The sequence below is a fragment of the Oncorhynchus kisutch genome, unplaced genomic scaffold, assembly GCF_002021735.2.
Source record: "Oncorhynchus kisutch isolate 150728-3 unplaced genomic scaffold, Okis_V2 scaffold3927, whole genome shotgun sequence".
Classification (NCBI taxonomy): domain Eukaryota; kingdom Metazoa; phylum Chordata; class Actinopteri; order Salmoniformes; family Salmonidae; genus Oncorhynchus; species Oncorhynchus kisutch.
The window spans coordinates 202439-230011 of NW_022265872.1; the positions used below are offsets into that span (position 1 = coordinate 202439).

Below are 27573 nucleotides of genomic sequence, written 5' to 3' on the forward strand. Positions count from 1 at the left end.
GAAAATAATTAATGCTTGTGTAAATAATAAATAAATATATATATATATATATATATGTGTGTGTGTGTGTGTGTTTTTTGTATCAAAAACTGCATGTTATCAGTGCATAGTACACACATATGGGTTTGTACAAGTGCAAGACTGATACAGATACTGTAAATTGTACATTTTCAGATTTTAAATGTTCTCATTAATATTTACTTTAATATTGTTTTTTATATTAGCTACAGATGATAGAAACTACCACTACAGTAACTACTACATAGGACATTCTGTATGTGATATTATGAATTGGGGTGGCAGGGTAGCCTAGTGGTTAGAGTGGTGGACTAGTTCAAATCCCTGAGCTGACAAGGTACAAATCTGTCGTTCTGTCCCTGAACAGACAGTTGACCCAGTGTTCCTAGGCCGTCATTGAAAATAAGTCATTTGTTCCTAACTGACTTGCCTAGATATTTTTTTAAATCTTTGACTCTATTCATTGATTGGCCTATCTGGTAAATAGAAGGTCATTGATGTTACAGAAAACATTTAACTCATTCAGAAACTAAAACTTTGATTCGAGTGTATTGTATTTTTATCAAATAAACCACCTTACTTTACAACGCATGCTGGTGTTGGGGTATTGCGCAACAAATGGTAATTACGGTAAAGAACCCAACCCCTATCCTGTGTGTGTGCTCGTCATCTCGCACTCAGGGAAGGGAAAATAGGAAAACTGTCGGGGAGGAAGAGCAGTCAACACGCCGAGGAACATACCTATTATCTATTCTAGATTGGTCCTAAAAGAGTACACAGTCAAGGGGGGCTAAGCTAGTCACTTTCAGCGTTAGTTTACCCATGTGTGTGTAATCTAGGTAAAGCTATTTGCTGAATAGGGGAAATTCGACTTCACTACTCGGTCGTGCAGTGGGCTAAGAACGCCCAGAATTGGAGTTGCAACAGCAGCAGTTGGAAATCTGAGTCTGTTTCGATAGGCCTGGATCCCTGTTCAAACAACGTCTGGGGACTTGCATGAAAACAACAAAAGAACCACCCGAAATTGGTAATTCAGTACATTGTTTTTCAATCGTTTGATTTAAGTGTCTGAATGTATACAAAAAAATAGTTAACGTTAGCTAGTTAGCAAGCGGTCGCTAGCGGTGTTGTAGTTTGGTTAGCTAACGTTAGATGTCTACAGTTAGCGAATTTGTAGCTTAGCTATAATATAGCTACTGTATTCGGCTGTATTTGTTTTGCACTCATTGCACTACTGTCCAATAATAGCGACTTGCTTAGTTACCTATTAATAAGCTAACATTAGCGTAAAACAATCGTCGTTAGCTTGCTAAGTTAGTTAGCTCGTTGGCTGGTTTGCTAGCAGAAACTAACGTTTGCTTGAGAGCGAGTGTGACGTTTGTCACCTAGTTAACGTTACCCAACTAGCAATTGAGTTATGTGAAGTTTACAAAATTGTCTACCTAACAAACATTTTATGGATTTAAGTTCCATGTACTTCACAGACTCCCGGCAGTTGGCCACACTGTAGTCGTTAGGTCAAAGCCCGTAGGCAGAGTGAGCTACCAGATACTCCTCGTACACGGACGTTGGGCCGCTCACGAAATATGAGTCAAAGTCCACGTTAATCATTTTATCATAGGTCTCTCTTACATCACCATCATGTGTAGATGGAGTTTTTGCTGTCACCCCCCCGTCATGCTGTTAATGTGTAGCAGTGGTGTAGCGTTAATTACTCTAGTGAGAAGTTGTTCTCGACTAGCCAAGGTAGCTAACTAACGTTACATTGTTTAGGAAGTGTTTGCTCTGTACTAAACTTTATCTCATATCATATTTGCCAAGAGTCTTTGTAAGAAATTGCCTGTGGAAAGGATGGGATATATCGAGATGTATGTGTTGAAGTCATGAAACAGCTGCAAAGTGTACTAACGACTACTGTAACGTTACACGGCTGTGTACAGTAATAATTGTCCAACACCATCCGTGTTTTTTTTCTTCTCCTTTTCTGTTATGAAGGGGTGGCTCCCTCTTTCATGTCTTGGATTTCTTTGATATATTCACAATGAGAGCAAGATAGAAAGGGGGGCGGGAGAGGAAGAGAAGAACCTGTTTTGTGGGTCTTGGCCACGTTTTGGAATAGGATGGGTTTACATAGTCATTTAGCAGAATCTCTTATCCAGAGTGTCTTACAAGAGCAATCTGGGTGAAGTGCCTTGCTCGAGGGCACATTGGCATATTTTTCATCTGGTCGGCTCGGGATTTGGACCAGCAACCTTTTGGTTTCTGGCCCAACACTCCTATCCGCTAGGCTACCTGCCAATGGGTGGGGTAGAGTCAGGCGTGATTATTTCATTTGCACACAGACGTGACCAGGGCCATGCATTGGTTTGTTCTGCTTTATATTGTATGCTACAGTTCCATGGTTTGTCGCTCCTCACCACCAGTATCTATTGATCAAAAAGAGCACCGTACATACACATGCCGTCAACATTGACCAGTTGAAATTTGGGAGAAGCAGAGGGAACGCGTTAGTACATGCTCTCTTTTCAGTAGTAGTAGGTTACTTCACCCCTTCGCCAAATTGAACACGTCTCATTTTGCCCTCAAATTTGCCCTCTGTCGTTGAGTTCATACTAGAAGTTATTTCAAAGTGACTTGAGAGTTGTAGCCTAGCAATGTAGTAGCCTAGCTCCAGCACACAGGCGGTGATTTTTATGCCAGGAGTATCATTCATGATCCTCTTTAACGACAGCCTTTCAAGTCACGCTATGGGTGTGGCCCAGACACACGGCTGCTTGTACTGTATTTGCACCTTCCTAGGTTTGGCGCTACACCTGAGATGTGTTTATATTTCAACTGTTAACTTTGTGTTAAAAAAAATACAATACTTTGCCAGTGGTTTTCAGAGTGAACATGTCAGCCATTTCATTTCCTGGTCACCTTTACTGGTCGTGCATGACTCCACTCTACCTGTATGTAAACAACGGGTGTGGCCATTTCACATTCTCTTCCCTCCATATATTTGATTGAGCATGACATCACACTGCTGTGTATCTGACTCCCTTTTCCCCAGTCAAAGAATTAACATGGCTAACTTTTTACTGTTACTTGGAAAGTCTGTCTTGCACTGCTCAATGTGCCTCTACTGTGTGTGTCCGTGTCAGAGGCCACCATACTCTGGCTAGTATTTAGTTTGCCTGCGGGGAGTGTTACATAGGCATAAGTCTAAGACTGGCACTGGTGGTGTTTGGACTGAGGCCAAGGTTAAAACACACACACCAACTGCCCGTCTCTGTCGTCAGCCATTCAAATGTGTCTGAGTCTGGAGCACCAGTATAGGGACCAGACCACAACAAGACTTTACCACACAGCAGCGATGACACTCAGTAAAACCCTGGGGAATCAAGTTTGTGTGTGGTCTAGAGGTCGACCGATTAATCAGAATGGCCGATTTAATTAGGGCCAATTTCAAGTTTTCATAACAATCGGAAATCGGTATTTTTGGGCGCCGATTTGTCGTTTAGAAAAATTATTATTATTATTATTTTTAGACCTTTTTATTTAACTAGGCAAGTCAGTTAAGAACACATTCTTATTTTCAATGACGACCTAGGAACGGTGGGTTAACTGCCTCTTTCAGGGACAGAACGACAGATTTGACCCTTGTCAGCTTGGGGATCCAATTTGCAACCTTACAGTTAACTAGTCCAACGCAATAACGACCTGCCTGTCTCATTGCACTCCACAAGGAGACTGCCTTTACGTGAATGTAGTAAGCCAGGTTAAGTTGCTAGCTAGCATTAAACTTATCATATGCAAAACAATCAATCATAATCACTAGTTAACTACACATGGTTGATGATATTATCTAGTGTGTCCTGCGTTGCATATAATCTGACTAAGCGGTGGTAGGCAGAAGCAGGCGCGTAAACATTCATTCAAACAGGACTTTAGTGCGTTTTGCCAGCAGCTCTTCGTTGTGCGTCAAGCATTGCGCTGTTTATGATTTCAAGCCTATCAACTCCCGAGATGAGGCTGGTGTAACCGTCGTGAAATGGCTAGCTAGTTAGCGCACGCTAATAGCATTTCAAACGTCACTCACTCTGAGCCTTGGGGTGGTTGTTTCCCTTACTCTGCATGGGTAACGCTGCTTCGATGGTGGCTGTTGTCATTGTGTTGCTGGTTCGAGCCCAGGGAGGAGCGTGGAGAGGGATGGAAGCTATACTGTTACACTGGCAATACTAAAGTGCCTATAAGAACATCTAATAGTCAAAGGTTAAGGAAATACAAATGGTATAGAGGGAAATAGTCCTATAATAACTACAACCTAAAATTGAAGACTCATGTTAAAAGAAACCACCAGCTTTCATATGTTCTCATGTTCTGAGCAAGGAACTGAAACGTTAGCTTTCTTACATAGCACATATTGCACTTTTACTTTCTTCTCCAACACTTTGTTTTTGCATTATTTAAACCAAATTGAACATGTTTCATTATTTATTTGAGGCTAAATTGATTTTATTGATGTATTATATTAAATTAAAATAAGTGTTCATTCAGTATTGTTGTACTTTTTTGGTCCTCCAATAACCGGTATCAGTATCGGAGTTGAAAAATCATAATTGGTCGACCTCTAGTGTGGTCCTTGCATATTACTACCCAATCACTATAAAACTATTATTTCCATGTAGTATGGAAACCTACTGATCAGGCCTCATGTCAGTGGAAGCTAACTGCTACTGATTGAGGACTTTTGTATCTGGAGATTTAACTGGTCACGCTGAGACTCCTTTTTTTTTTTTTTTTAAATGTTTTTTATAATATCTTTTTCAGATGTGGTTTATTTTTTTATATTTTTTTACTCATATTTTACCGGGTAAGTTGACTGAGAACACGTTCTCGTTTACAGCAACAGCCTGGAGAGAGGGTGAATAAGCCAATTGGAAGCTGGGGATTATAAGGTGGCAGTGATGGTAATGAGGGGTCAGATTTGGAATTTAGCCAGGTACTGGGGTTAACACCCCTTACGACAATTACCATGAGATATTTAGTGACCACAGAGAGTCAGGACACACGTTTAACGTCCCGTCCACAAGCCTGCACCCTACACAGGGCAATGTCCCCAATCACTGCCCTGGGGAATTGGGATATTTTATTTTAGACCAGAGGAAAGAGTGCCTCCTACTGGCCCTCCAACACCACTTCCAACAGCGTCTTGTCTCCCATCCAGGGACTGACCAGGACTAACCCTGCTTAGCTTCAGGGGCAAGCCAGCATTGGGATACAGGGTGGTATGCTGCGGGCATAAATCTAGAGCAGTTGGTGGTATTTACCTACAATCCTACATGCATGTGTTGACTGAGAATGCATCATGCACATTGGCGGGTTAGTTTTGTGTGTGAGAACTGTGTAGGGTCGGGAGCAGTAAATGGCTGTCTAATACCCATGCTATCCCATCAGTGGACACACAGGATTGTCTCCCATCCAGGGACTGACCAGGACTAACCCTGCTTAGCTTCAGGGGCAAGCCAGCATTGGGATACAGGGTGGTATGCTGCGGGCATTAATCTAGAGCAGTTGGTGGTATTTACCTACAATCCTACATGCATGTGTTGACTGAGAATGCATCATGCACATTGGCGGGTTAGTTTTGTGTGTGAGAACTGTGTAGGGTCGGGAGCAGTAAATGGCTGTCTAATACCCATGCTATCCCATCAGTGGACACACAGGATTCACCACTGGGCTAACTGCTTTAATAATGGAAGGGCTAACGATGGCCCCACCTGCACTTAAGGCCTGCACTGGACTGGACTTGTTAGAAACATCAGCATTATGGTGATGAAGCCTGATGCTCAGAGATCTCCATATATGCATACAGCCTAGGCTAGATACTTTGTTCTCCTTGAAATGGGAAATGATTTCCACAACCTGTAAGTAATGTAATATAACACAGAAACACAACACCACAGTACAGCCATACACGGCGGCAAGCAAATCTTTAGGTTGACTCAGCGTGATATCTCTGCTGTCTCATTCAACAGCCTTTAGGGTGACTGAGCCTGATATCACTGCTGTCTGTTTCAATAGCTGTCGTGTGTGTCTTAGAACACACTACAAAGAATCTAGAATCCTAGCCAACTGATCACTGGTGTCGCCTTCAGTCTTTCAACAGCTGATAGAAATATCCTAGAACCCTACCTGGCATGCTGAGTGAGGTCAAAATGACATGCAGCACATTGAGGATGACAGAGCCTCATATCACTGGTGTCTCACCTCCAGTCTCTGAACAGCTGCTGTCTCTGTGTCTCACAACACAGTCTAAGGCTGTGTTTAGGCAGGCAGCCCAATTCTGATATTTTTTCTCTCCAATAATTGGTCCGTTGACCAATCTGATTGGATGTGATTGGCCAAAAGACCAATTAGTGGGAAAAACATCAGAATTGGCCTGCCTGTCTGAACGCAGCCCTAGAATCCTAGAAATCTGGCACATGATTTTAGGGGCATGGCCATTTGGCTTCAAAATGTGTTCAAACTGCCAGGGCAGTGTTAAAAAAGAAAAAAAGAAACTCAGTCAGGCTTCCAACTTACTCTTAAAAGTTGTAATAGTAGAATGCACAAGGTGAAATTTCGAAATTGGGTAGTACATCATCAGATCTTGTCATGTCAGTCATTGCATACCTCAAAGAGCTATTTATAACTAGTCCATGTCATCTGTTTTTTAGCACATAGATTTTGAGTCACTCAAATATCACATGAATAGACATTAGGCATGGCAAAATGTATAGAATTGCAAGAAAATGAGCTATATAACAATGTTCTCTGCACCCAATGACAAAATATGAATAATTGCAGAAAATAAGCTTTAAACCAGCAACATTTTCTTTCCTCCAACAAGCGGGGTGCAAATAGTTTGTGTCATGAACATTAAATTCTCTGGAAACAGCTCTGATGGACAATCCTGCAGTTAGCATGCCAATTGCACACTCCCTCAAAACCTGAGACATCTGTGGCAATGTGTTGTGACAAAACTGCACATTTTAGCAGCCTTTTAGTGCCCCCAGCGCAAGGTGCACCTGTGTAATGATCATGCTGTTTAATCAGCTTCTTGATATGCGACACCTGTCAGGTGGATGGATTATTTTTGCAAAGGAGAAATGTTCACGAACAGAGAGGTACATTTCTTTTGAGAAATAAGCTTTTTGTGTTTATGGAAGATTTCTGTTGTCTTTTATTTCAGCTTATGAAACATGGGACCAACACTTTATGTTGCGTTTTTGTTCACTCTACATACACACGTTGTTACGTTACAGCCTTATTCTAAAAGGTATCAAATAAAAACAATCGTCAGCAACCTACACACAATACCCCATAATGACAAAGTGAAAACTGGTTTTTAGACAGTTTTGCAACAACAAAAAATATATAATACAGAAATACATGATTTACATAAGTATTCAGACCCTTTGCTATGAGACTCGAAAGGTGCATCCTGTTTCCATTGATCATCCTTGAGATGTTTCTTCAACGTGATTGGTGTCCACCTGTGGTAAATTCAATTGATTGGACATGATTTGGAAAGGCACACACCTGTCTATATAAGGTCCGATAGTTGACAGTGCATGTCAGAGCAAAAACCAAACCATGGAGGTCAAAGGAATTGTCCATAGAGCGCAGAGACAGGATTGTATCGAGGCACAGATCTGGGGGAAGGGTACCAAAACATTTCTGCAGCATTGGAGGTCCCCAAGAACATATTGGCCTCCATTCTTAAATGGAAGAAGTTTGGAACCACCAAGACTCTTCCTTCAGTTGGACACCCAGCCAAACTGAACAATTAGGGGAGAATGGCCTTGGTCAGCAAGGTGACCAAGAACCTGATGGTCACTCTGACAGAGCTCCAGAGTTCCTCTGTGCAGATGGGAGAACCTTCCAGAAGGACAACCATCTCTACAGCACTCCACCAATCAGGCCTCTATGGTAGAGTGGCCAGACGGAATCCACTCCTCAGTAAAAGGCACATGACAGCCTGCTTGGAGTTTCTCAGACCATGAGAAACAAGATTCTCTGGTCTGATGAAACCAAGATTCCAACTCTGACCTGAATGCCAAGCGTCACTTCTGGAGGAAACCTGGTACCATCCCTATGATGAAGCATGGTGGTGGCAGCATCATGCTGTGGGGATGTTTTTCAGCAGCACAGAGACTAGTCAGGATCGAGGGAAACCTGAACGGAGCAAAGTACAGAGATCCTTGATGAAAACCTGCTCCAGAGCGCTCAGGACCTCAGACTGGGGTGAATGTTCACCTTCCAACAGTACAACAACTCTAAGCACACAGCCAAGACAACGCAGGAGTGGCTTTAGGGACAAGTCTTTGAATGTCCAGCCAGAGCCCGGACTGAACCCAATCGAACATCTCTGGAGTCAATATTTATGCAGCAATGTTGTGAAGTGGCCCAGACATGAATCTGATCGAAAATGTCTGAAGAGACCTGAAAAAAGCTGTGCCGCAATGCTCCCCATCCATCCTGACAGAGCTTGAGTATCTGCAGAGAAGAATGGGAGAAATTCCCCAAGTATAGGTGTGCTAAGCTTGAGGCGTCATACCCAAGACTCAATGCTGTAATCACTGCCAAAGGTGCTTTAACTATAAGTATGGAGTAAAGGTTCTGAATACTTCTGTACATGTCATATTAGTATTTCTCATGTTCTCAACTTTCATTATCCAGCAGCCAATCTTTTTAACAATCAACGCTAATTGTTGCATCTTTAGATCTTCCCTCTTCATTTTTAAAGGATATTTTCATCTCTGTCATGTGAAACTATTCGGTGTGCTTTGGAGAACGGTGTTTTCCCGCTAATTGGAATTTGGAACATATAATGTGAGTAAATAAGTCATTAGGCTATCTGTTTGGGATATTTATTTTTCGCACAGAATGACAATCTGACCAATAGAATAGGTCAACTTTTGGACTATGGGGGATAGTACATTGACAGGCTAGGGCTTTTGCTATTTGTTACTCATCTTGATGTCTGATGAAGGTGAATGTGGACAGTGGTTCTAACATCCTGGGAGAAGGAGGAGGAGGAACACCGTAGCATCCTGACGTGTCCTTCTTCACTCCCAGCCTACTTCAGAGCTGAGATGCCTGTGAGAAGGACCCAGTCACGAGACTGGCGTTGGCTAATAACAATTGAGATATCTGAGAGAGCCATGTGAGTGAGAGGTGCTTTGGAGCATAGTGCCTGGCAGCCGGGAGAAGGGAATTCTAATGATTATATTCAGCCCAAGGGCACAACGGACACTGGCTGCAAGGCATGGATTTTCGGGGGCGTTGCGGCCACACCAGGGGGTCATCGATGCCACTGGGACATTTGAGGCCTGTATGTGGTACAAGGCTACCCATCTGAACCTGTCTTGTTAAGGGTGTTTTGTCCCTGTCAGTGTAAACCCATGAGCCCAATTTAAATGCGTTAGCCTGCTTTAGAGGTACCTTGAAAATATGTTTGCTGATAAATGAGGCCAACTTTTATCATTCTTTCTAGTTCTTATATTTCTTATTTTTTGGACGAGTGTGTTTTGTTCTGTATCATTGCACTGTCGGTGATAGAAACAAGCATTTCGCTGCACCCGCGATAACATCAGCAAAACATGTGTACGTGACTAATAACATTTGATCAGAGATGTGAAATCATTAGAGGAATAGAAAGAAAGGCCCCTTGCTCTTGCAACCACTCCAGGGCTGAGAGGGAGAGGTAGATAGAGAGAGAGAGGGACAGATGAGTGGATAAGTGAAGGATTAGCCACAAACACAACCTGAACAGCTGAGGCAGGATGTGACATGCCAGAACTCCCGTTGGAATGTGTGACGGAGGTGTGTGTGTGAGGGAGAGAGAGGGGGGGAGGGGGGGGGGGGGGGGAGACAGTTTGTGTCAAGCGGAAAGAAAAGGGGAGGGTGAAGAGATTAAGCAAGTTCACTGAAACTTGATGTTCTGTTTTTAGTTTTCAAGGATAAAGCTCATGTCACCATGACCAGATACCAGACCTACTGTAATACACTTGTCTTTGTTCATCCACTCACCACAGACAGCTGCAGACTGGGTAGGGGGTTGCTACTGTACAGTAATGAATCCGGCCAGTGGCTGACTGGAGACAGGATTGAAGGGGGAAATGATTTGGATGGCTGGTCCTCCGGTATGACTACAGCTCAACAAGGATCTGATTCCATGTAGACTAATGTAGTTATGTTTTGAACTAGGTATGTGAACGGTTATTCCAATAGCCAAACGGACGTTAGGATTGAAATACTTTTGTGAGTATGACATTTTGAGTTTTTTTTGGGGGGGGGGCTATTTTAACATGAACAAAAACTTTTCCTGATTTACATTTTAACATCCATGTGACATTGTTACATACCATGACATTTCAAATTCTTAGTTTAATTAAACAAACTTTTTTGGGTAGTCTTTATGACGCCACAGACTGGTAGTTGACCGGTAGCCTTCACTGTGTAGCTTGTTGTTTGTGTTGGCCAATCAAAGAGGCTCAATGTGGAACGAAAATTCACTAATGCAACGCAAGATGGAATAAAATTACCCAATTTAGAAGTTAGCCAAATGAGAGGGAGAAAGCTGCAACCAACAGGTAGGCTGTTTTATCTGAATGGGGTTTGGGGGGAAAGTGCAGCATGTGGCCGCAGCATTAGCCTAGCTGTCTACACCGAGTGTACCAAACATTAAGAACACCTCTTTCCATGACAAACTGACCAGGTGAAAGTGATGATCCCCTTATTGATGTCACTTGTTAAATCTGATAAATCTGGGGGGGGGGTTTTAACTCTATGTGTTCCTAATGTTTTGTATAGTCGGTGCAAAGCTGGCTCTTCTCTAGGCTACTCTATCCAAGACAGGGACTTCTATGATGATACGTTGTATGATGATGAATAACATTGTGACTGCTACCAGTTAGCTAGTCTTGGCTGTAGCTGAGTTGCCTTGGTCTCTCCTCTTCCTCCGTCTGCTCGCTCCCTTCTCCTACGTTACTAACCGGCCCATCCGCAGCATTAGTCATAGCGTGCCAGCCTCCAGAGCTCAGCTCTTCAAAACAGTTATTTTGAATATCCGGATATCTGACAGATTCATGATACTATTTGAGTAGTGAAATTATTTCAGACCCACATTCCTTTTCCTTTTTAAAAATTGTATTTTTTAGATTTTCCCAAGACTTGACCAGGAAGTTAATCTCTGTGGGTTTCTGTTTGGTCCAGTTAGTCCAAGTTTCCTGTTCTGAATCCTCTAGCTACGTTTGGTTCAGTAAGTTTCCTGTTCTGAATCCTCTAGCTACGTTTGGTTCAGTAAGTTTCCTGTTCTGAATCCTCTAGCTACGTTTGGTTCAGTAAGTTTCCTGTTCTGAATCCTCTAGCTACGTTTGGTTCAGTAAGTTTCCTGTTCTGAATCCTCTAGCTATGTTTGGTTCAGTAAGTTTCCTGTTCTGAATCCTCTAGCTATGTTTGGTTCAGTAAGTTTCCTGTTCTGAATCCTCTAGCTATGTTTGGTTCCTTGACATGTTGTTTAAAGGTCCAATGCAGCTGTTTTTCTCAATATTAAATCATTTGTGGTTAATAATTAAGTACCTTGCTGTGATTATTTTCCATTAAAATGGTCAAACACAAAAAAATAGCTTGTTAGCGAAGAGTAATTTCTCAAGCAAGAATGTAGCTAGGGCTGCCTGGGAGTGGGGCTGCCTGGGAGTGGGGCTGCCTGGGAGTGGGGCTGCCTGGGAGTGGGGCTGCCTGGGAGTGGGGCTGCCTGGGAGTGGGGCTGCCTGGGAGTGGTCTGAGTGGGGAAACTCAAAACGAGCTCTTATTGGTCTATTAACAAACTCCATCCCACCAAAACAGGCTGAAGTTCCAGGCAGTCTTTTCTAATAGCTCTTACACTAAAAGGGCATTATGATTTTCAGTGTTATTTCAACCTCCATACTGTGAATATAACACAGTGTCTTTAAGGTCTGTTCTGTCTTTTACTGTCGTTCTATTTTCTGGTTCTGTTTTGGGCTCAGCCAGGAGCTGATGGGTGTAAACTCTGGGCCCAGAAATAGACTTCTAGAACCCGTGGTGCTCTCTCTCTCTCGCTCCGTTTCTCATTCTCTCCTCTCTTTATCTCGCTCTCACCTGCCTCTGTGGAAGACAAGAGGTGCTAACGAGCACCACCTGCCACAGCCCTTCCCTAAGAACATGTGATTCTCCCCCCCAGTCATCACACTCCTATTGTAACTCAACTTATTTCCTTCTGCTTCTCCCTCTTCCTCCTCTCCCGTTCTTCTCTTTCCTGTATCTCCTCAACCTCCCTCCTATCCTCCCTCTCTCTCCTTCTCGTCCTCCCCTCTCTCTCATGCTGTTCATCTCTAAGTGTGGAGGTGATTAGCATCCTGTCGCCCTGCTGCTTCTCTGTACAGCATCACTGTAATGTGTGTTTGTGGGTTAACTGTCTCTGTCTGTGTCTCTCTCTCTGTGTGTGTGTGTGTGTGTGTGTGAATATAACGGAGTATGGAATGTTGTTTAAAAACGGTTTATTCTGTGTGTGTCAGGTTAACTCTGTCCTTCCTCTTTGTGTGGTGCTAGGTGGTTTATCCCTGTCCTCTCTACTCAGTGTGGTGCTAGGTGGTTTAACCATGTCCTCTCTACTCCGTGTGGCGCTAGGTGGTTTAACCCTGTCCTCTCTACTCCGTGTGGCGCTAGGTGGTTGAACCCTGTCCTCTCTACTCAGTGTGGTGCTAGGTGGTTTAACCCTGTCCTGTCCTCAGTGTGGTGCTATGTGGTTGAACCCTGTCCTGTCCTCTCTACTCAGTGTGAATGGAGCAGTGTGAGAGTGCAGCCTCTCTCCTGGCCTCCGTGCGGGAGCAGGAGCGTCAGTTTGAGCGTCTGACTCGCGCTCTGGAGGAGGAGAGGAGGTGCGGAGGCACCCTCCCACGCCCTCCCCCCAATCTACAGGTAACGCCCTCGCCCCCATGGGATCACCCATCACCCCCATAGCATTCATGGGATCACCCATCACCCCCATAGCATTCATGGGATCATCCATCACCCCCATAGCATTCATGGGATCATCCATCACCCCCATAGCATTCATGGGATTATCCATCACCCCCATAGCATTCATGGGATCATCCATCACCCCCATAGCCATCATGGTATCACCCATTCCATCACTTCGTCCTCGTTTCATCACCGTTCAACCGTCCTTGTAACTATCCATGCCGTCACCTCCATAGCTGCCGTTAGGGTTGCAACATTCCGATATCTTCCAGGAGGGAATAAGCAGGAAATTGGAGGATTTGAAGTAAACAGAATTGTGCAATCCTACCCCCATGGTATCACCCATTGCCTCACCCCAACCGTCGTCCCGTCTCGTTCCATTGGTCAACTCTTCCTGTAGCCATCATTGGTCAACCCTCCCTGTAGCCATCATTGGTCAACCCTCCCTGTAGCCATCATTGGTCAACCCTCCCTGTAGCCATCATTGGTCAACCCTCCCTGTAGCCATCATTGGTCAACCCTCCCTGTAGCCATCATTGGTCAACCCTTCCTGTAGCCATCATTGGTCAACCCTCCCTGTAGCCATCATTGGTCAACCCTCCCTGTAGCCATCATTGGTCAACCCTCCCTGTAGCCATCATTGGTCAACCCTCCCTGTAGCCATCATTGGTCAACCCTCCCTGTAGCCATCATTGGTCAACCCTCCCTGTAGCCATCATTGGTCAACCCTCCCTGTAGCCATCATTGGTCAACCCTAAGACATTCCTAAGGCTCATATGATAAAACATTATACTGTATTTTCAGTGTTAATGATCCCAGTCCATGGCTGATCCTGAGGTCAGAATATTACAGATCGTTCAGACAGTAGAATTGCAGTATTTATTTCAGGTGTACACTGAGCAGAAGGGAGAACAGAGGAGGAAAAATACACTTTATTGTTTACAAATAGTATACTGCTGCCCGCTTGATTCATAACCAGTTGGGTTTTGTCCAATCCCTGGTCTAGGTTACTGTTCACCATGTCCACTTCCTGCTTAGTGTCTGTGACTGTGTCAGGCTTCCCTGTCTGGACGTAGTGACCGCATAGCTTTAGATTACTTGCGAGCACACACACACACACTGTCTGGTAAGCAGACACACTGAGGTGTGTCATTTTCCCACCCTCAGGCATTTTATAAACACACTACACGGTAAACACGTAGTCTCCTCTCTCAGGGTTGGTCTGGTCAGTCAGTGTTGTATCTCTGGAGAACAGACAGGGTTGGAATGTGCCTGGTCTTCACCCTGTTTACAGAGCTGACAGGCACACACACACACACACACACACACACTCTGAGAACCCCACTGAGACACACACACACAGCCAACTGACAACCCACTGACAGGTTCTCGCACGCCCTGCTCTCTCGGAGGCTCTTCCTGTCTTGCTGGCAGCAGTGTTGCTCTGAACCGGTCTCTCCTCATCCTCCATGTCTCACCCATTCTGTCCTTCATTTGTTTTTTTCATTCGCTTCATCAATTGTTTTATCTGTGCCTGTTGTCTGGGGTTGAATGAATGGGATGTGGTGGTGCCTGTTGTCTGGGGTTGACTGAATGGGATGTGGTGGTGCCTGTTGTCTGGGGTTGAATGAATGGGATGTGGTGGTGCCTGTTGTCTGGGGTTGACTGAATGGGATGTGGTGGTGCCTGTTGTCTGGGGTTGAATGAATGGGATGTGGTGGTGCCTGTTGTCTGGGGTTGAATGAATGGGATGTGGTGGTGCCTGTTGTCTGGGGTTGACTGAATGGGGTGTGGTGGTGCCTGTTGTCTGGGGTTGAATGAATGGGATGTGGTGGTGCCTGTTGTCTGGGGTTGACTGAATGGGATGTGGTGGTGCCTGTTGTCTGGGGTTGACTGAATGGGGTGTGGTGGTGCCTGTTGTCTGGGGTTGAATGAATGGGATGTGGTGGTGCCTGTTGTCTGGGGTTGAATGAATGGGATGTGGTGGTGTCTGGGGTTGAATGAATGGGATGTGGTGGTGCCTGTTGTCTGGGGTTGACTGAATGGGATGTGGTGGTGCCTGTTGTCTGGGGTTGAATGAATGGGATGTGGTGGTGCCTGTTGTCTGGGGTTGACTGAATGGGATGTGGTGGTGCCTGTTGTCTGGGGTTGAATGTGGTGGTGCCTGTGTGTGTGAAAGGAGCCTGGGGCTCTGATGTCATGACATTCTCTCTGTGTCCTGCGTTAACCTGCTCCTCTGAATGTTTGGAATAACTCTGCTCCTCCTTGGCCACTGGCCCTGCGGTTGACACACATACACACACACACGCTGTCCTCTTGTGTAAACTACTCCTGTCTTCCCCTCCGCTCTACAGAATGGGCGTGTTGCTTGTGATGCGGACATAGAGAGGCTCACACTGAACGAGGGATACGTCAACGGGACACATGTAAGCTGTGTTGTGTGCCGGAATATGTCTTCCTCTTTGTATCTGTGTGACTGTCTATGTATCTGTGTGTGTGTGACATGTTTGCCTGTGTTAATTAAGTTTGCGAGTGCATTTATCTGTGTGTGTGTGTGTTTATATTGTGTGGGTGTAACGGTGTCTGTCTCTCCGTTCTTCAGTACAGGATGGAGCCTGGTCAAGTCGTCCAGGAGACGGTTACCGTGGAGGAGGACCCGCACGAGGTGCCCCCCGTCATCTCTGTGGAAACCAGCGAAGATGGCACCACGCGCCGCACAGAAACTACGGTACTACCTTTACCCTCTCTCTCCCCTGACTCATGTCACCTCCTCCGTGTCTGACACTAACCTCTCTCTCCCCTGACTCATGTCACCTCCTCCGTGTCTGACACTAACCTCTCTCTCCTGACTCCTCGTACGGTCATCTCCTCCGTGTCTGACACTAACCTCTCTCTCCTGACTCCTCGTACGGTCATCTCCTCCGTGTCTGACACTAACCTCTCTCTCCTGACTCCTCGTACGGTCATCTCCTCCGTGTCTGACACTAACCTCTCTCTCCTGACTCCTCGTACGGTCATCTCCTGCGTGTCTGACACTAACCTCTCTCGCCTGACTCCTCGTACGGTCATCTCCTCCGTGTCTGACACTAACCTCTCTCTCCTGACTCCTCGTACGGTCATCTCCTGCGTGTCTGACACTAACCTCTCTCGCCTGACTCCTCGTACGGTCATCTCCTCCGTGTCTGACACTAACCTCTCTCTCCTGACTCCTCGTACGGTCATCTCCTCCGTGTCTGACACTAACCTCTCTCTCCTGACTCCTCGTACGGTCATCTCCTGCGTGTCTGACACTAACCTCTCTCTCCTGACTCCTCGTACGGTCATCTCCTCCGTGTCTGACACTAGCCTCTCTCTCCTGACTCCTCGTACGGTCATCTCCTCCGTGTCTGACACTAACCTCTCTCTCCTGACTCCTCGTAAGGTCATCTCCTCCGTGTCTGACACTAACCTCTCTCCTGACTCCTCGTACGGTCATCTCCTCCGTGTCTGACACTAACCTCTCTCTCCTGACTCCTCGTACGGTCATCTCCTCCGTGTCTGACACTAACCTCTCTCTCCTGACTCCTCGTACGGTCATCTCCTCCGTGTCTGACACTAACCTCTCTCTCCTGACTCCTCGTACGGTCATCTCCTGCGTGTCTGACACTAACCTCTCTCTCCTGACTCCTCGTACGGTCATCTCCTCCGTGTCTGACACTAACCTCTCTCTCCTGACTCCTCGTACGGTCATCTCCTCCGTGTCTGACACTAACCTCTCTCTCCTGACTCCTCGTACGGTCATCTCCTCCGTGTCTGACACTAACCTCTCTCTCCTGACTCCTCGTACGGTCATCTCCTCCGTGTCTGACACTAACCTCTCTCTCCTGACTCCTCGTACGGTCATCTCCTCCGTGTCTGACACTAACCTCTCTCTCCTGACTCCTCGTACGGTCATCTCCTCCGTGTCTGACACTAACCTCTCTCTCCTGACTCCTCGTAAGGTCATCTCCTCCGTGTCTGACACTAACCTCTCTCCTGACTCCTCGTACGGTCATCTCCTCCGTGTCTGACACTAACCTCTCTCTCCTGACTCCTCGTACGGTCATCTCCTCCGTGTCTGACACTAACCTCTCTCTCCTGACTCCTCGTACGGTCATCTCCTCCGTGTCTGACACTAACCTAGTTGTATCTGTTTCTCCTGCCCCTCTCCCCAGGTAAAGAAGGTAGTGAAGACTACCATGACTCGTACAGTCATCCCCTCTGTGTCTGACAACCTCTCCCTGGATGGAGGGGGGTCTATGACAGGTGTAGGGGGTTACACCACCCCCATGGAGCGGGTCTACAGACAGCCAGGTCCTCCCATGGACTACCCCACCAACACCGTGCCCCGAAACTACCACTACGGACCCCCGGGAGGGTACGAGGACTACCGCCAGGGCCCTCCCTCCATAGGGGAGACCTATGCCAGCCTGAGCAGGGGAGCACGCATGGACGACCGCTACAGGTAGGACAGGTGGATCTGTTGTCTCTTTATCCATAGACGTAGAGTTGGGAGACAACGGGTATATCCTCTCCTTTCTCCCTCCTCTCCTCTCTACTTCTCCCCTCCAGGCCAGCTGATGGGTACCGGACCCTGGACTCAGGATACAGAGCCATCAGCAGGAACCAGCTGGACCCATACGCAGCACAGCCACAGGTGTGTTAAATAAAGTGGGTCGTATTGGCAGTGTGTTGGAGCTGTCTGGACTGCAGAATGTGTGTTAATGTGATGATATTGTATTGGTCAGGTGGGTCGTAAGGCCAGTGTGTTGGAGCTGTCTGGACTGCAGAATGTGTGTTAACGTGATGATAATGTATTGGTCAGGTGGGTCGTATGGGCAGTGCGTTGGAGCTGTCTGGGATGCCGAGGTTTGTCCCAGAGCCGTACGGTCTGGAGGATGACCAGAGGAGTCTGGGGTATGACGAGGCAGACTACGGCATGGGACCGGCCATCCACTACGGAACAGTACCACGCAACCAACAAGCCTTCAACCACGGACCGCCCCGCAGGACAGGGTACATGTCCCAGTGTGTGTGGAGGGAGTGTGTGCAGTAATGTCTGGTCTCCTTCTCTGTATCCCTGGTTGTTTATTCAGTCAGTGTAGTGTCCGCTCCCTACTAACCCCTACCAGTGTAGTATCCGCTCCCTACTAACCCCTACCAGTGTAGTGTCCGCTCCCTACTAACCCCTACCAGTGTAGTGTCCGCTCCCTACTAACCCCTACCAGTGTAGTGTCCGCTCCCTACTAACCCCTACCAGTGTAGTGTCCGCTCCCTACTAACCCCTACCAGTGGAGTGTCCGCTCCCTACTAACCCCTACCAGTGTAGTGTCCGCTCCCTACTAACCCCTACCAGTGGAGTGTCCGCTCCCTACTAACCCCTACCAGTGGAGTGTCCGCTCCCTACTAACCCCTACCAGTGGAGTGTCCGCTCCCGACTAACCCCTACCAGTGGAGTGTCCGCTCCCGACTAACCCCTACCAGTGGAGTGTCCGCTCCCGACTAACCCCTACCAGTGGAGTGTCCGCTCCCGACTAACCCCTACCAGTGGAGTGTCCGCTCCCGACTAACCCCTACCAGTGGAGTGTCCGCTCCCGACTAACCCCTACCAGTGGAGTGTCCGCTCCCGACTAACCCCTACCAGTGGAGTGTCCGCTCCCGACTAACCCCTACCAGTGGAGTGTCCGCTCCCGACTAACCCCTACCAGTGGAGTGTCCGCTCCCGACTAACCCCTACCAGTGGAGTGTCCGCTCCCGACTAACCCCTACCAGTGGAGTGTCCGCTCCCGACTAACCCCTACCAGTGGAGTGTCCGCTCCCGACTAACCCCTTACCTCTTCTCTCCCCTCCCAGGAGCTATGAAGGGACTCTGGACGGAGACATGAGTGGAGCAGGGGACATGTACTACTGGGGAGGTGCACCCCTGGCCCAGGGAGAGAGGGGTAGCATGGCCTCCTTGGACAGGTGAGACTCCTTGGTGTTGTATTGTAGATATATCAGGGGTATTCACATCCAAGCCTGCAGGTCCGGACCAGGGCTTAAAATGAACACCCACCACCTGCCAAAGCGGGTACATTTTGTCATTGGTGGGTCAGATGTCTGTTTCACCAGCCATGTTGGTGGGGGCCAAGGCTCCACAGTGCCAGCATTTCACTCACATTTGTGAATAAAAATTGTCAAGTATGATTAAATGCTGCAGTGGCTATTTTCAAAGTATTTCTGCAGTTTTTGTTTCACAGCTGGTAAATGAATCACACAAAGTCAAAGAACTAGGAATCTTATAGCCTATCCCACCTCGCACAGTGTCAGGAGATGAGTGAAAAATTCATTTTTAGAAGCTTTGTGCACCGGCATAAAAGTTGGTCTAATTTTCTTGAAGATGAAGTCTACTGAAGTAAGACTTTGTCCTTGTGTTTCCTGGTTATTTATATTGGTTTTGTTCACAAGTTCGGTTGTTGTTCAATGTTTGAGTTTCAACTGTTAGAGAAGAGAAGACAACCCTGCTGCTTGTCACTCAATCTCACAGGACAAACATTACCGTTACCACGGTAACCTCCTGTCCTTAAAGGGGCAGGGGATCATTTTTGTTGCCAGGTCACTAAAAATGAAATGAAACAATATACCACATTACTTCTTAACAGTAATACATGTTATTGTTTTAGAAACATTACGAAGCATGCACATCTGTATTTTTGTTTGTGTAATTTTAGGGGAGGAAATATTTTTGATGGTAAAAAATACTGAGTGGCTGGTAGGTCTTTAAATCTACCTGCCACAGTGGCTGGTGGACCAAAAAGTGCATTTTAGGACTGGTCTGGACCACTGCTGTTTTTCTGTTCTACCTGATAATGAATTGTACCCACCTGGGGTCCCAGGTCTAAGTCAGTCCCTGATTAGAAGGGAGGAATGATATTCAACAGTGGAACTGGATTCAAGGTCCAGATGTGGAATTTGCCTGCACCTACTGTATGTCGCTTTGGATGAAAGTGATGTATATATTCTCTTACCTGATTGGTCAGCACCCTGAGGAAAGGCCCCGCCACTTCCTGGAGACAGCCTGAGCTGCCGGAGGTCATCGCCATGCTCAACTACAGACTGGACCCCGTCAAGAGCAACGCTGCCGCATACCTGCAGCACCTCACCTTTAAGAATGACAAGGTAATATATATATACACCTGCAGCACCTCACCTTTTAAGAACGACAAGGTAATATATATATACACCTGCAGCACCTCACCTTTAAGAACGTCAAGGTAATATATATACACCTGCAGCACCTCACCTTTAAGAACAACAAGGTAATGGGCGCGTTCCTCTGCCTAGGTGTTGCTGACGCCTGACAGATCTTACAACGACTGGATCGGTTTACCACATAATATGTTATAGCAATCTGTCAGTCGATGACGTGGCACGTAACCATTGGTTGATGCAACGTCTGAGCAGGGGAATGCAACCTATATATATATATATATATATATATATATATATCTATCTATACTACCTTTTTCTTCTTTATTTGACCTTTATTTAACTAGGCAAGTCCGTAAGAACAAATTCTTATTTTCAATGACGACCTAGGAACAGTGGGTTAACTGCCTGTTCAGGAGCAGAACGACAGATTTGTACCTTGTCAGCTCGGGGATTCGATCTAGCAACCTTTCGGTTACTAGTCCAGCCCTCTAACCTCTAGGCTAACTGTGGCCCCTTTTAAGAACGACAAGGTAATATGTGACTTGCTCTATGATAATCAGTCACATTGACCCCAAAGCCATTTGGTGTTTTAGACAGTGCTGGAAAGAAGAGAATGGGAGTTTAATGACCATTTGGTGTTTTAGACAGTGCTGGAAAGAAGAGAATGGGAGTTTAATGACCATTTGGTGTTTTAGACAGTGCTGGAAAGAAGAGAATGGGAGTGTAATGACCATTTGGTGTTTTAGACAGTGCTGGAAAGAAGAGAATGGGAGTGTAATGACCATTTGGTGTTTTAGACAGTGCTGGAAAGAAGAGAATGGGAGTGTAATGACCATTTGGTGTTTTAGACAGTGCTGGAAAGAAGAGAATGGGAGTGTAATGACCATTTGGTGTTTTAGACAGTGCTGGAAAGAAGAGAATGGGAGTTTAATGACCATTTGGTGTTTTAGACAGTGCTGGAAAGAAGAGAATGGGAGTGTAATGAGACCAACATGATCTCTACTCCAAATATCCAACCAGTTGCATGTCATTACATGTTGAGTCCCCACACCATGTTTTTCAGAGAAACTAGGTCAAAGTTTGCAGTTACTTTTAAGAACATTATTCAAATAATGAAAACGAAAACACAAAACATGAATTGCAGTAATTCTACAGACAGTGTCTGTCAGCATCGATGTTGCATACACATGTAAACATACAAGCAACAGAATGCATTGGCTGCATTCACTTATGTTCACACTGGTACATACATGACAGAGAATCACTTGGAAAGGCTAAAGGTCACAATATATGCAAAGACTACATGCGGTGTGCACGTGTTTGAACATGTACACACACACACACACGTGCACATCCCATGTCGTCCCTGCACATATTATGGTTGTGACCTTTAGTCTTTCCAAGTCAGATTCCATTCGGAGAGGTTTGGGAGGATAAATAATGAATCAGTTGCCACGTTAAATAATATCTCTTATAATTCCATGTCACAGAGAATGTGTATAGGCTATATTCAAACACATTTTCCCCGTGTGACACGTCCCTGGGGACAGCACATGCAGATGTGACCAAATGACCCTCTCACAAACCAAGGACCCTGACACCCATGACGGTTACACAGAGTAAACAACATCTGAGAAGTGCTAAACCAGAGAAGGGGATGGAGGGGGTGAGAGGTGATACGGGTCAGAGGCATCTCTGGTCTCTAAGCAGCAACTAAAAGGAGAAACGTTAAAGACCATATGAACGCACGGCACCAGAGTACAGACTGACCGTCTCTCTGGGGCTGATTCATGTGGGCTTTGGTTAGTCTTTTCCACTGGTCCACTGGTTTGAGCTGTTCAACGTTCCATACAAATATAAGTGTGAAGGTTTAGGGAGGCACTCGCCATGATCACGCGTCAAAGTTTTGCACTTGGGCCACACAGAGAAGGTCTGAAATGTCGGCATCACTCGGATGTCTGGCCTCTTAAATCCAGGGGTCCATCCTGAGAGTGGCATCGCGTGGACATCTGTCAAAGTGTTGATGTAGTGGATGACTCGCTGAATGTCGTCGTAGGACGGCACCTGTTTGCTGGCGATACAACCACCACACCTCTTCTTCCTTGACACCTTCTAGAACGTTATCACTGAAGTCAGCTTGTCTGCAGAAATTCTGAAACCACAAAGTCAATTATTTAAAAGTCCTGAACAGTCATTCTGAAAAGCACTTTGTCTCTCTTGGCTAAATACCAGGAAGTTTGAAAAGACCGGCTGAGTGGGCGTGGAGCTTATATTCATGAGCTGGCCTTGACTGACAGCTCTTTGAAAAGCCTTTGTCAAGCAACTTAGATGCAGCGTTGCAGTAAAATCACCTCAAGCAAATGTGGTTAAACACAAAGAACCTCAAACAATATTGCATCAATTATATGTTTATATATATATTTTATACATCTCCCGTTTAGAATGTATTTTGATGTGGTTCACAGCAGCACTGACAGACCCCCCCCCCCCCCCCCCCCTTTGTTCCATGCTGACTGAAGACCCATCTAGACAGTAACTAGATGTTTTGAAAGAGACCCCCCCCCTTCCCTTTGTTCCATGCTGACTGAAGACCCATCTAGCCAGTAACTAGATGTTTTGAAAGAGACCCCCCCCCTTCCCTTTGTTCCATGCTGACTGAAGACCCATCTAGCCAGTAACTAGATGTTTTGAAAGAGACCCCCCCCCCCCCCCCTTTGTTCCATGCTGACTGAAGACCCATCTAGCCAGTAACTAGATGTTTTGAAAGAGACCCCCCCCCTTCCCTTTGTTCCATGCTGACTGAAGACCCATCTAGCCAGTAACTAGATGTTTTGAAAGAGACCCCCCCCCCCCCTTTGTTCCATGCTGACTGAAGACCCATCTAGCCAGTAACTAGATGTTTTGAAAGAGACCCCCCCCCCCCCCCCCCTTTGTTCCATGCTGACTGAAGACCCATCTAGCCAGTAACTAGATGTTTTGAAAGAGACCCCCCCCCCCTCCCTTTGTTCCATGCTGACTGAAGACCCATCTAGCCAGTAACTAGATGTTTTGAAAGAGACCCCCCCCCCCTCCCTTTGTTCCATGCTGACTGAAGACCCATCTAGCCAGTAACTAGATGTTTTGAAAGAGACCCCCCCCCCCACCCTTTGTTCCATGCTGACTGAAGACCCATCTAGCCAGTAAGTAGATGTTTTGAAAGAGACCCCCCCCCCCTCCCTTTGTTCCATGCTGACTGAAGACCCATCTAGCCAGTAACTAGATGTTTTGAAAGAGACCCCCCCCCCTCCCTTTGTTCCATGCTGACTGAAGACCCATCTAGCCAGTAACTAGATGTTTTGAAAGAGACCCCCCCCCCTCCCTTTGTTCCATGCTGACTGAAGACCCATCTAGCCAGTAACTAGATGTTTTGAAAGAGACCCCCCGCCCTCCCTTTGTTCCATGCTGACTGAAGACCCATCTAGCCAGTAACTAGATGTTTTGAAAGAGACCCCCCCCCTCCCTTTGTTCCATGCTGACTGAGGACCCATCTAGCCAGTAACTAGATGTTTTGAAAGAGACCCCCCCCCCCCCCCCCTCCCTTTGTTCCATGCTGACTGAAGACTCATCTAGCCAGTAACTAGCGAACACCAGACACGGATGAAAGGGTAAACTCTAATTATATTTGCCATAGATGAATAGGGTAAACTCTAATTATATTTGCCATAGATGAATAGGGTAAACTCTAATTATATTTGTCATAGATGAATAGGGTAAACTCTAATTATATTTGCTGACACGAGTAGCGTTCAAACATGGAACAAAACCAGGAACACGAGTAGCGTTCAGACATGGAACAAAACCAGCAACACGAGTAGCGTTCAAACATGGAACAAAACCAGGAACACAAGTAGCATTCAGATAGGGAACATATAAACAGAAACAATAAGGGCTGGGGAAGGAACCCAAGGGAGTGACCGATAGGGGAGGTCATCAGGAAGGTCATGGAGTCTCATGAAGTGCAGGTGCGTGTAACGATGGTGGCTGGTGTGTGTAATGACTACACTGGTGACAACGAGCGCCAGAGAGGAGGAGTGCGAGTAGACGGGACATTACCCCAATCATGTGACGAATAAACATTTATTTGATTTGACACGGAAATACATCCCCACTTCTCTCTCATGGTCAGTCACTCACTCAACTACAAACACTACTAGTGACATAGCAATCTGGGTTGTATGGGCAGAACATCCCCACTTCTCTCTCATGGTCAGTCACTCACTCAACTACAAACACTACTAGTGACATAGCAATCTGGGTTTTATGGGCAGAACATCCCCACTTCTCTCTCATGGTCAGTCACTCACTCAACTACAAACACTACTAGTGACATAGCAATCTGGGTTGTATGGGCAGAACATCCCCACTTCTCTCTCATGGTCAGTCACTCACTCAACTACAAACACTACTAGTGACATAGCAATCTGGGTTGCATGGGCAGAACATCCTCCACTTCACTCACTCGTGTGTATTAAAGCCAAGTGTGTGTGTGTGTGTACACAAGGTAATATATACACCTATAGCACCTCACCTTTAAGAACGACAATGTCATATCTTTATCTATACACACTTAGTTTATATACACAAACAGAACCGGCAGCACCTCACCTTCACACCCACAGCCTTAAAGCCCCTTGCATATCTATCTCAATTACCTCGTCCCCCTGCACATCGACTCCATACTGGTACCCTGTTTATATAGCCATGTTATCACTCTTTATGTATTTATATACTTTTCTATCATTTTTCCTATTTCTCTGTCTGCATTGTTGGGAAGGGCCCGTAAGTAAGCATTTCACTGTTAGTCTACACTTGTTGTTTATGAAGCATGTGAGGAATAAAATTAGATTTGATTCCCCACGCACCCTTTATCTAGTCAAACACAGCCATGCGGCAGGCTACCTAGCTACTGTCTTTCATGTCAGAATGAGAGCAACACACAACCACCAACACTTCCTCCCTCATTCGCTCTCCTCTCCCCCTTCCCTCTCCCCTTTCCCTTCCCTCTCTCTCCCCCTTCCCTCTCCTTTCCCTCTCCTCTCTCACACTTCCCTCTCCTCTCTCACCCTTCCCTCTCCTCGTTCCCCCTCCTCTCTCACCCTTCCCTCTCCTCTCTCACCCTTCCCTCTCCTCTCTCACCCTTCCCTCTCCTCATTCCCTCTCCTCTCTCACCCTTCCCTCTCCTCATTCCCTCTCCTCTCTCACCCTTCCCTCTCCTCGTTCCCTATCCTCTCTCCCCTCTCCTCGTTCCCTATCCTCTCTCCCCTCTCCTCTCTCCCCCTCTCCTCTCCTCTCTCCCCCTCTCCCCTCTCCTCCCCCTCTCCCCTCTCCTCTCCTCTCTCCCCCTTCCCTCTCCCCCTTCCCTCCCCTCTCCCCTCCACTCTCCTCCATCCCCTCCCCTCTCCCCCTTCCCTCCCCTCTCCTCTCTCCCCCTCTCCTCTCTCCCCCTTCTCTCCCCCTTCCCTCCTCTCTCCCCCTTCCCTCCCCTCTCCTCTCTCCCCTCCAGGTGAAGACAGATGTCCGTCGTATGAAAGGTATCCCATCCCTGGTGTCCATGTTAGACAACCCTAAGAAGGAGGTCCACCACGCTGCCTGCGGAGCGCTCAAAAACATCTCTTACGGACGAGACCCTGACAATAAGATCGCCATCAAGAACTGTGATGGAGTACCGGCCCTGGTCAGACTGCTGAGGAAGACCAGAGACCAGGACCTGACCGATACTATCACAGGTAATACAGCTGCAGTTACTACTAGTGTACTACTGCGGTTACTACTAGTGTACTACTGCGGTTACTACTAGTGTACTACTGCGGTAAGTGGGAGACGGTAGTGTGTGGTGGTGGTGATGATGATAATCCATCACCCTCTTCCTCAGGCACGCTGTGGAACTTGTCGTCTCACGACTCAGTGAAGATGGAGATCGTTGACCACGCCCTGCACGCCCTCTCAGACGAGGTGATGGTAGCTCACTCGGGCTGGGAGAGAGGGAACGAGGCAGGAGGAGAGGAGAACCTCAAACCACGACACCTGGAGTGGGAGACGTCCCTCACCAACACAGCTGGCTGCCTGAGGTACGGAGAGGGAGAGGGAGAGGGAGAGGGAGAGGGAGAGGGAGAGGGAGAGAGAGAGGGAGAGAGAATTACAATATGTTTCTCATTTTTACGTTATTTTAAAGTTTCTGAATAATAAAGTTGTAAATATGTTTTATGCTTCAACATCGACCGTAGAATTGCAACATATTAATTCTTAATGATTTTATTGGTCTTTTTCCATTCTGATGGTTTTATACTCAACCCATCTAGGACCAAACTGACTGTGAAGTCGTCCAATTGTCAAACTTTTCATTTGAACTTAGGCACTGTATCAAAATATCATGATAGACGATATTGTAAAAATACATACCAATATTGAAGATGTGTCAGCCAGCCATAAAACAGTACTGTATCGTCCATTTAGTGACTGGTAGCTGTGTGTTGGTCTTGCAGTGTGTGTGTGTGCATGTCTGTACAGGTGTGCCTGAGGAATTCCCAGAAGGTAGGGCAGAGTGGGAATGTGCTGTGTTCCCCAGTGGGTGAGTCTGTCTCTGTTAAAGGCAGGCTACAACACAATGACTGGCCCAGTAACCTGATCTACGATCTCACTGTCCTCTCACTCACTGGAGTTTAACAACCACAGGCTTGCATCCTAAATGGCCCCCTATCCCCTATATGGGCATCCCTAACATTAGTGCATCACATAGAGAATAGGGTGCTTTTTGGGACGTGGACACACGCTTTCAGACTTTCAGTCTCTGCAACACACTGACATAGGACCACTCAGTGTTTTATTACTAATGGTTGTGTGCTGGAATCCTTATGTGGCCACTGATTGTAGCCACTCTCATTCCTCCCTCTGTCTCTCTGTCTCTTGGTCTCTGCCCATTTCCCCCCTGTTTCTGTATTGCTTGTTTGTTTTTTCTCACACACCTTTTCTACCTCCCACCGCTCTCTCTAAAACAGGAACGTGAGCTCAGAGCGCAGTGAGGCCAGGAGGAAGCTGAGAGAGTGCACAGGATTGGTCGACTCGCTCATGTACATTGTCCAATCACAGATCAACCTGAAAGACGTGGACAACAAGGTGTGCACGCACACACTGCTGTTTTATCTTGTGATCCTGAACTTTGATTGTGTCCGCATGTATTTTAATCCTGTTCTCCTTTTCCTTCGTCTTATCCCCCCCCCTCTCTCTCTCTCCCTCCCTCCCTCTCTCTCCTCCCTCCCTCACCCTCTCCTCTCTCTCCTCTCCCTCTCTCCTCCC

At 46.6% G+C, this 27573-nt stretch overlaps 1 protein-coding gene across 1 annotated transcript; it reads left to right on the forward strand.

Annotated features, from left to right (window-relative positions):
* Positions 1-668: 668 nt before the first annotated feature.
* LOC116372118 (catenin delta-1-like) lies at positions 669-27520 on the forward strand (the record flags this gene model as incomplete). Its single annotated transcript, XM_031821221.1, has 12 exons — positions 669-1045; positions 12845-12987; positions 15387-15458; positions 15635-15760; positions 17226-17515; positions 17623-17707; positions 17876-18066; positions 18904-19014; positions 20070-20208; positions 25784-26006; positions 26153-26348; positions 27276-27520. Coding segments are annotated over exons 2-12 (1816 nt in total), but the record flags the coding sequence as incomplete, so codon positions are not given.
* Between the last annotated feature and the right edge of the window lie 53 nt (positions 27521-27573).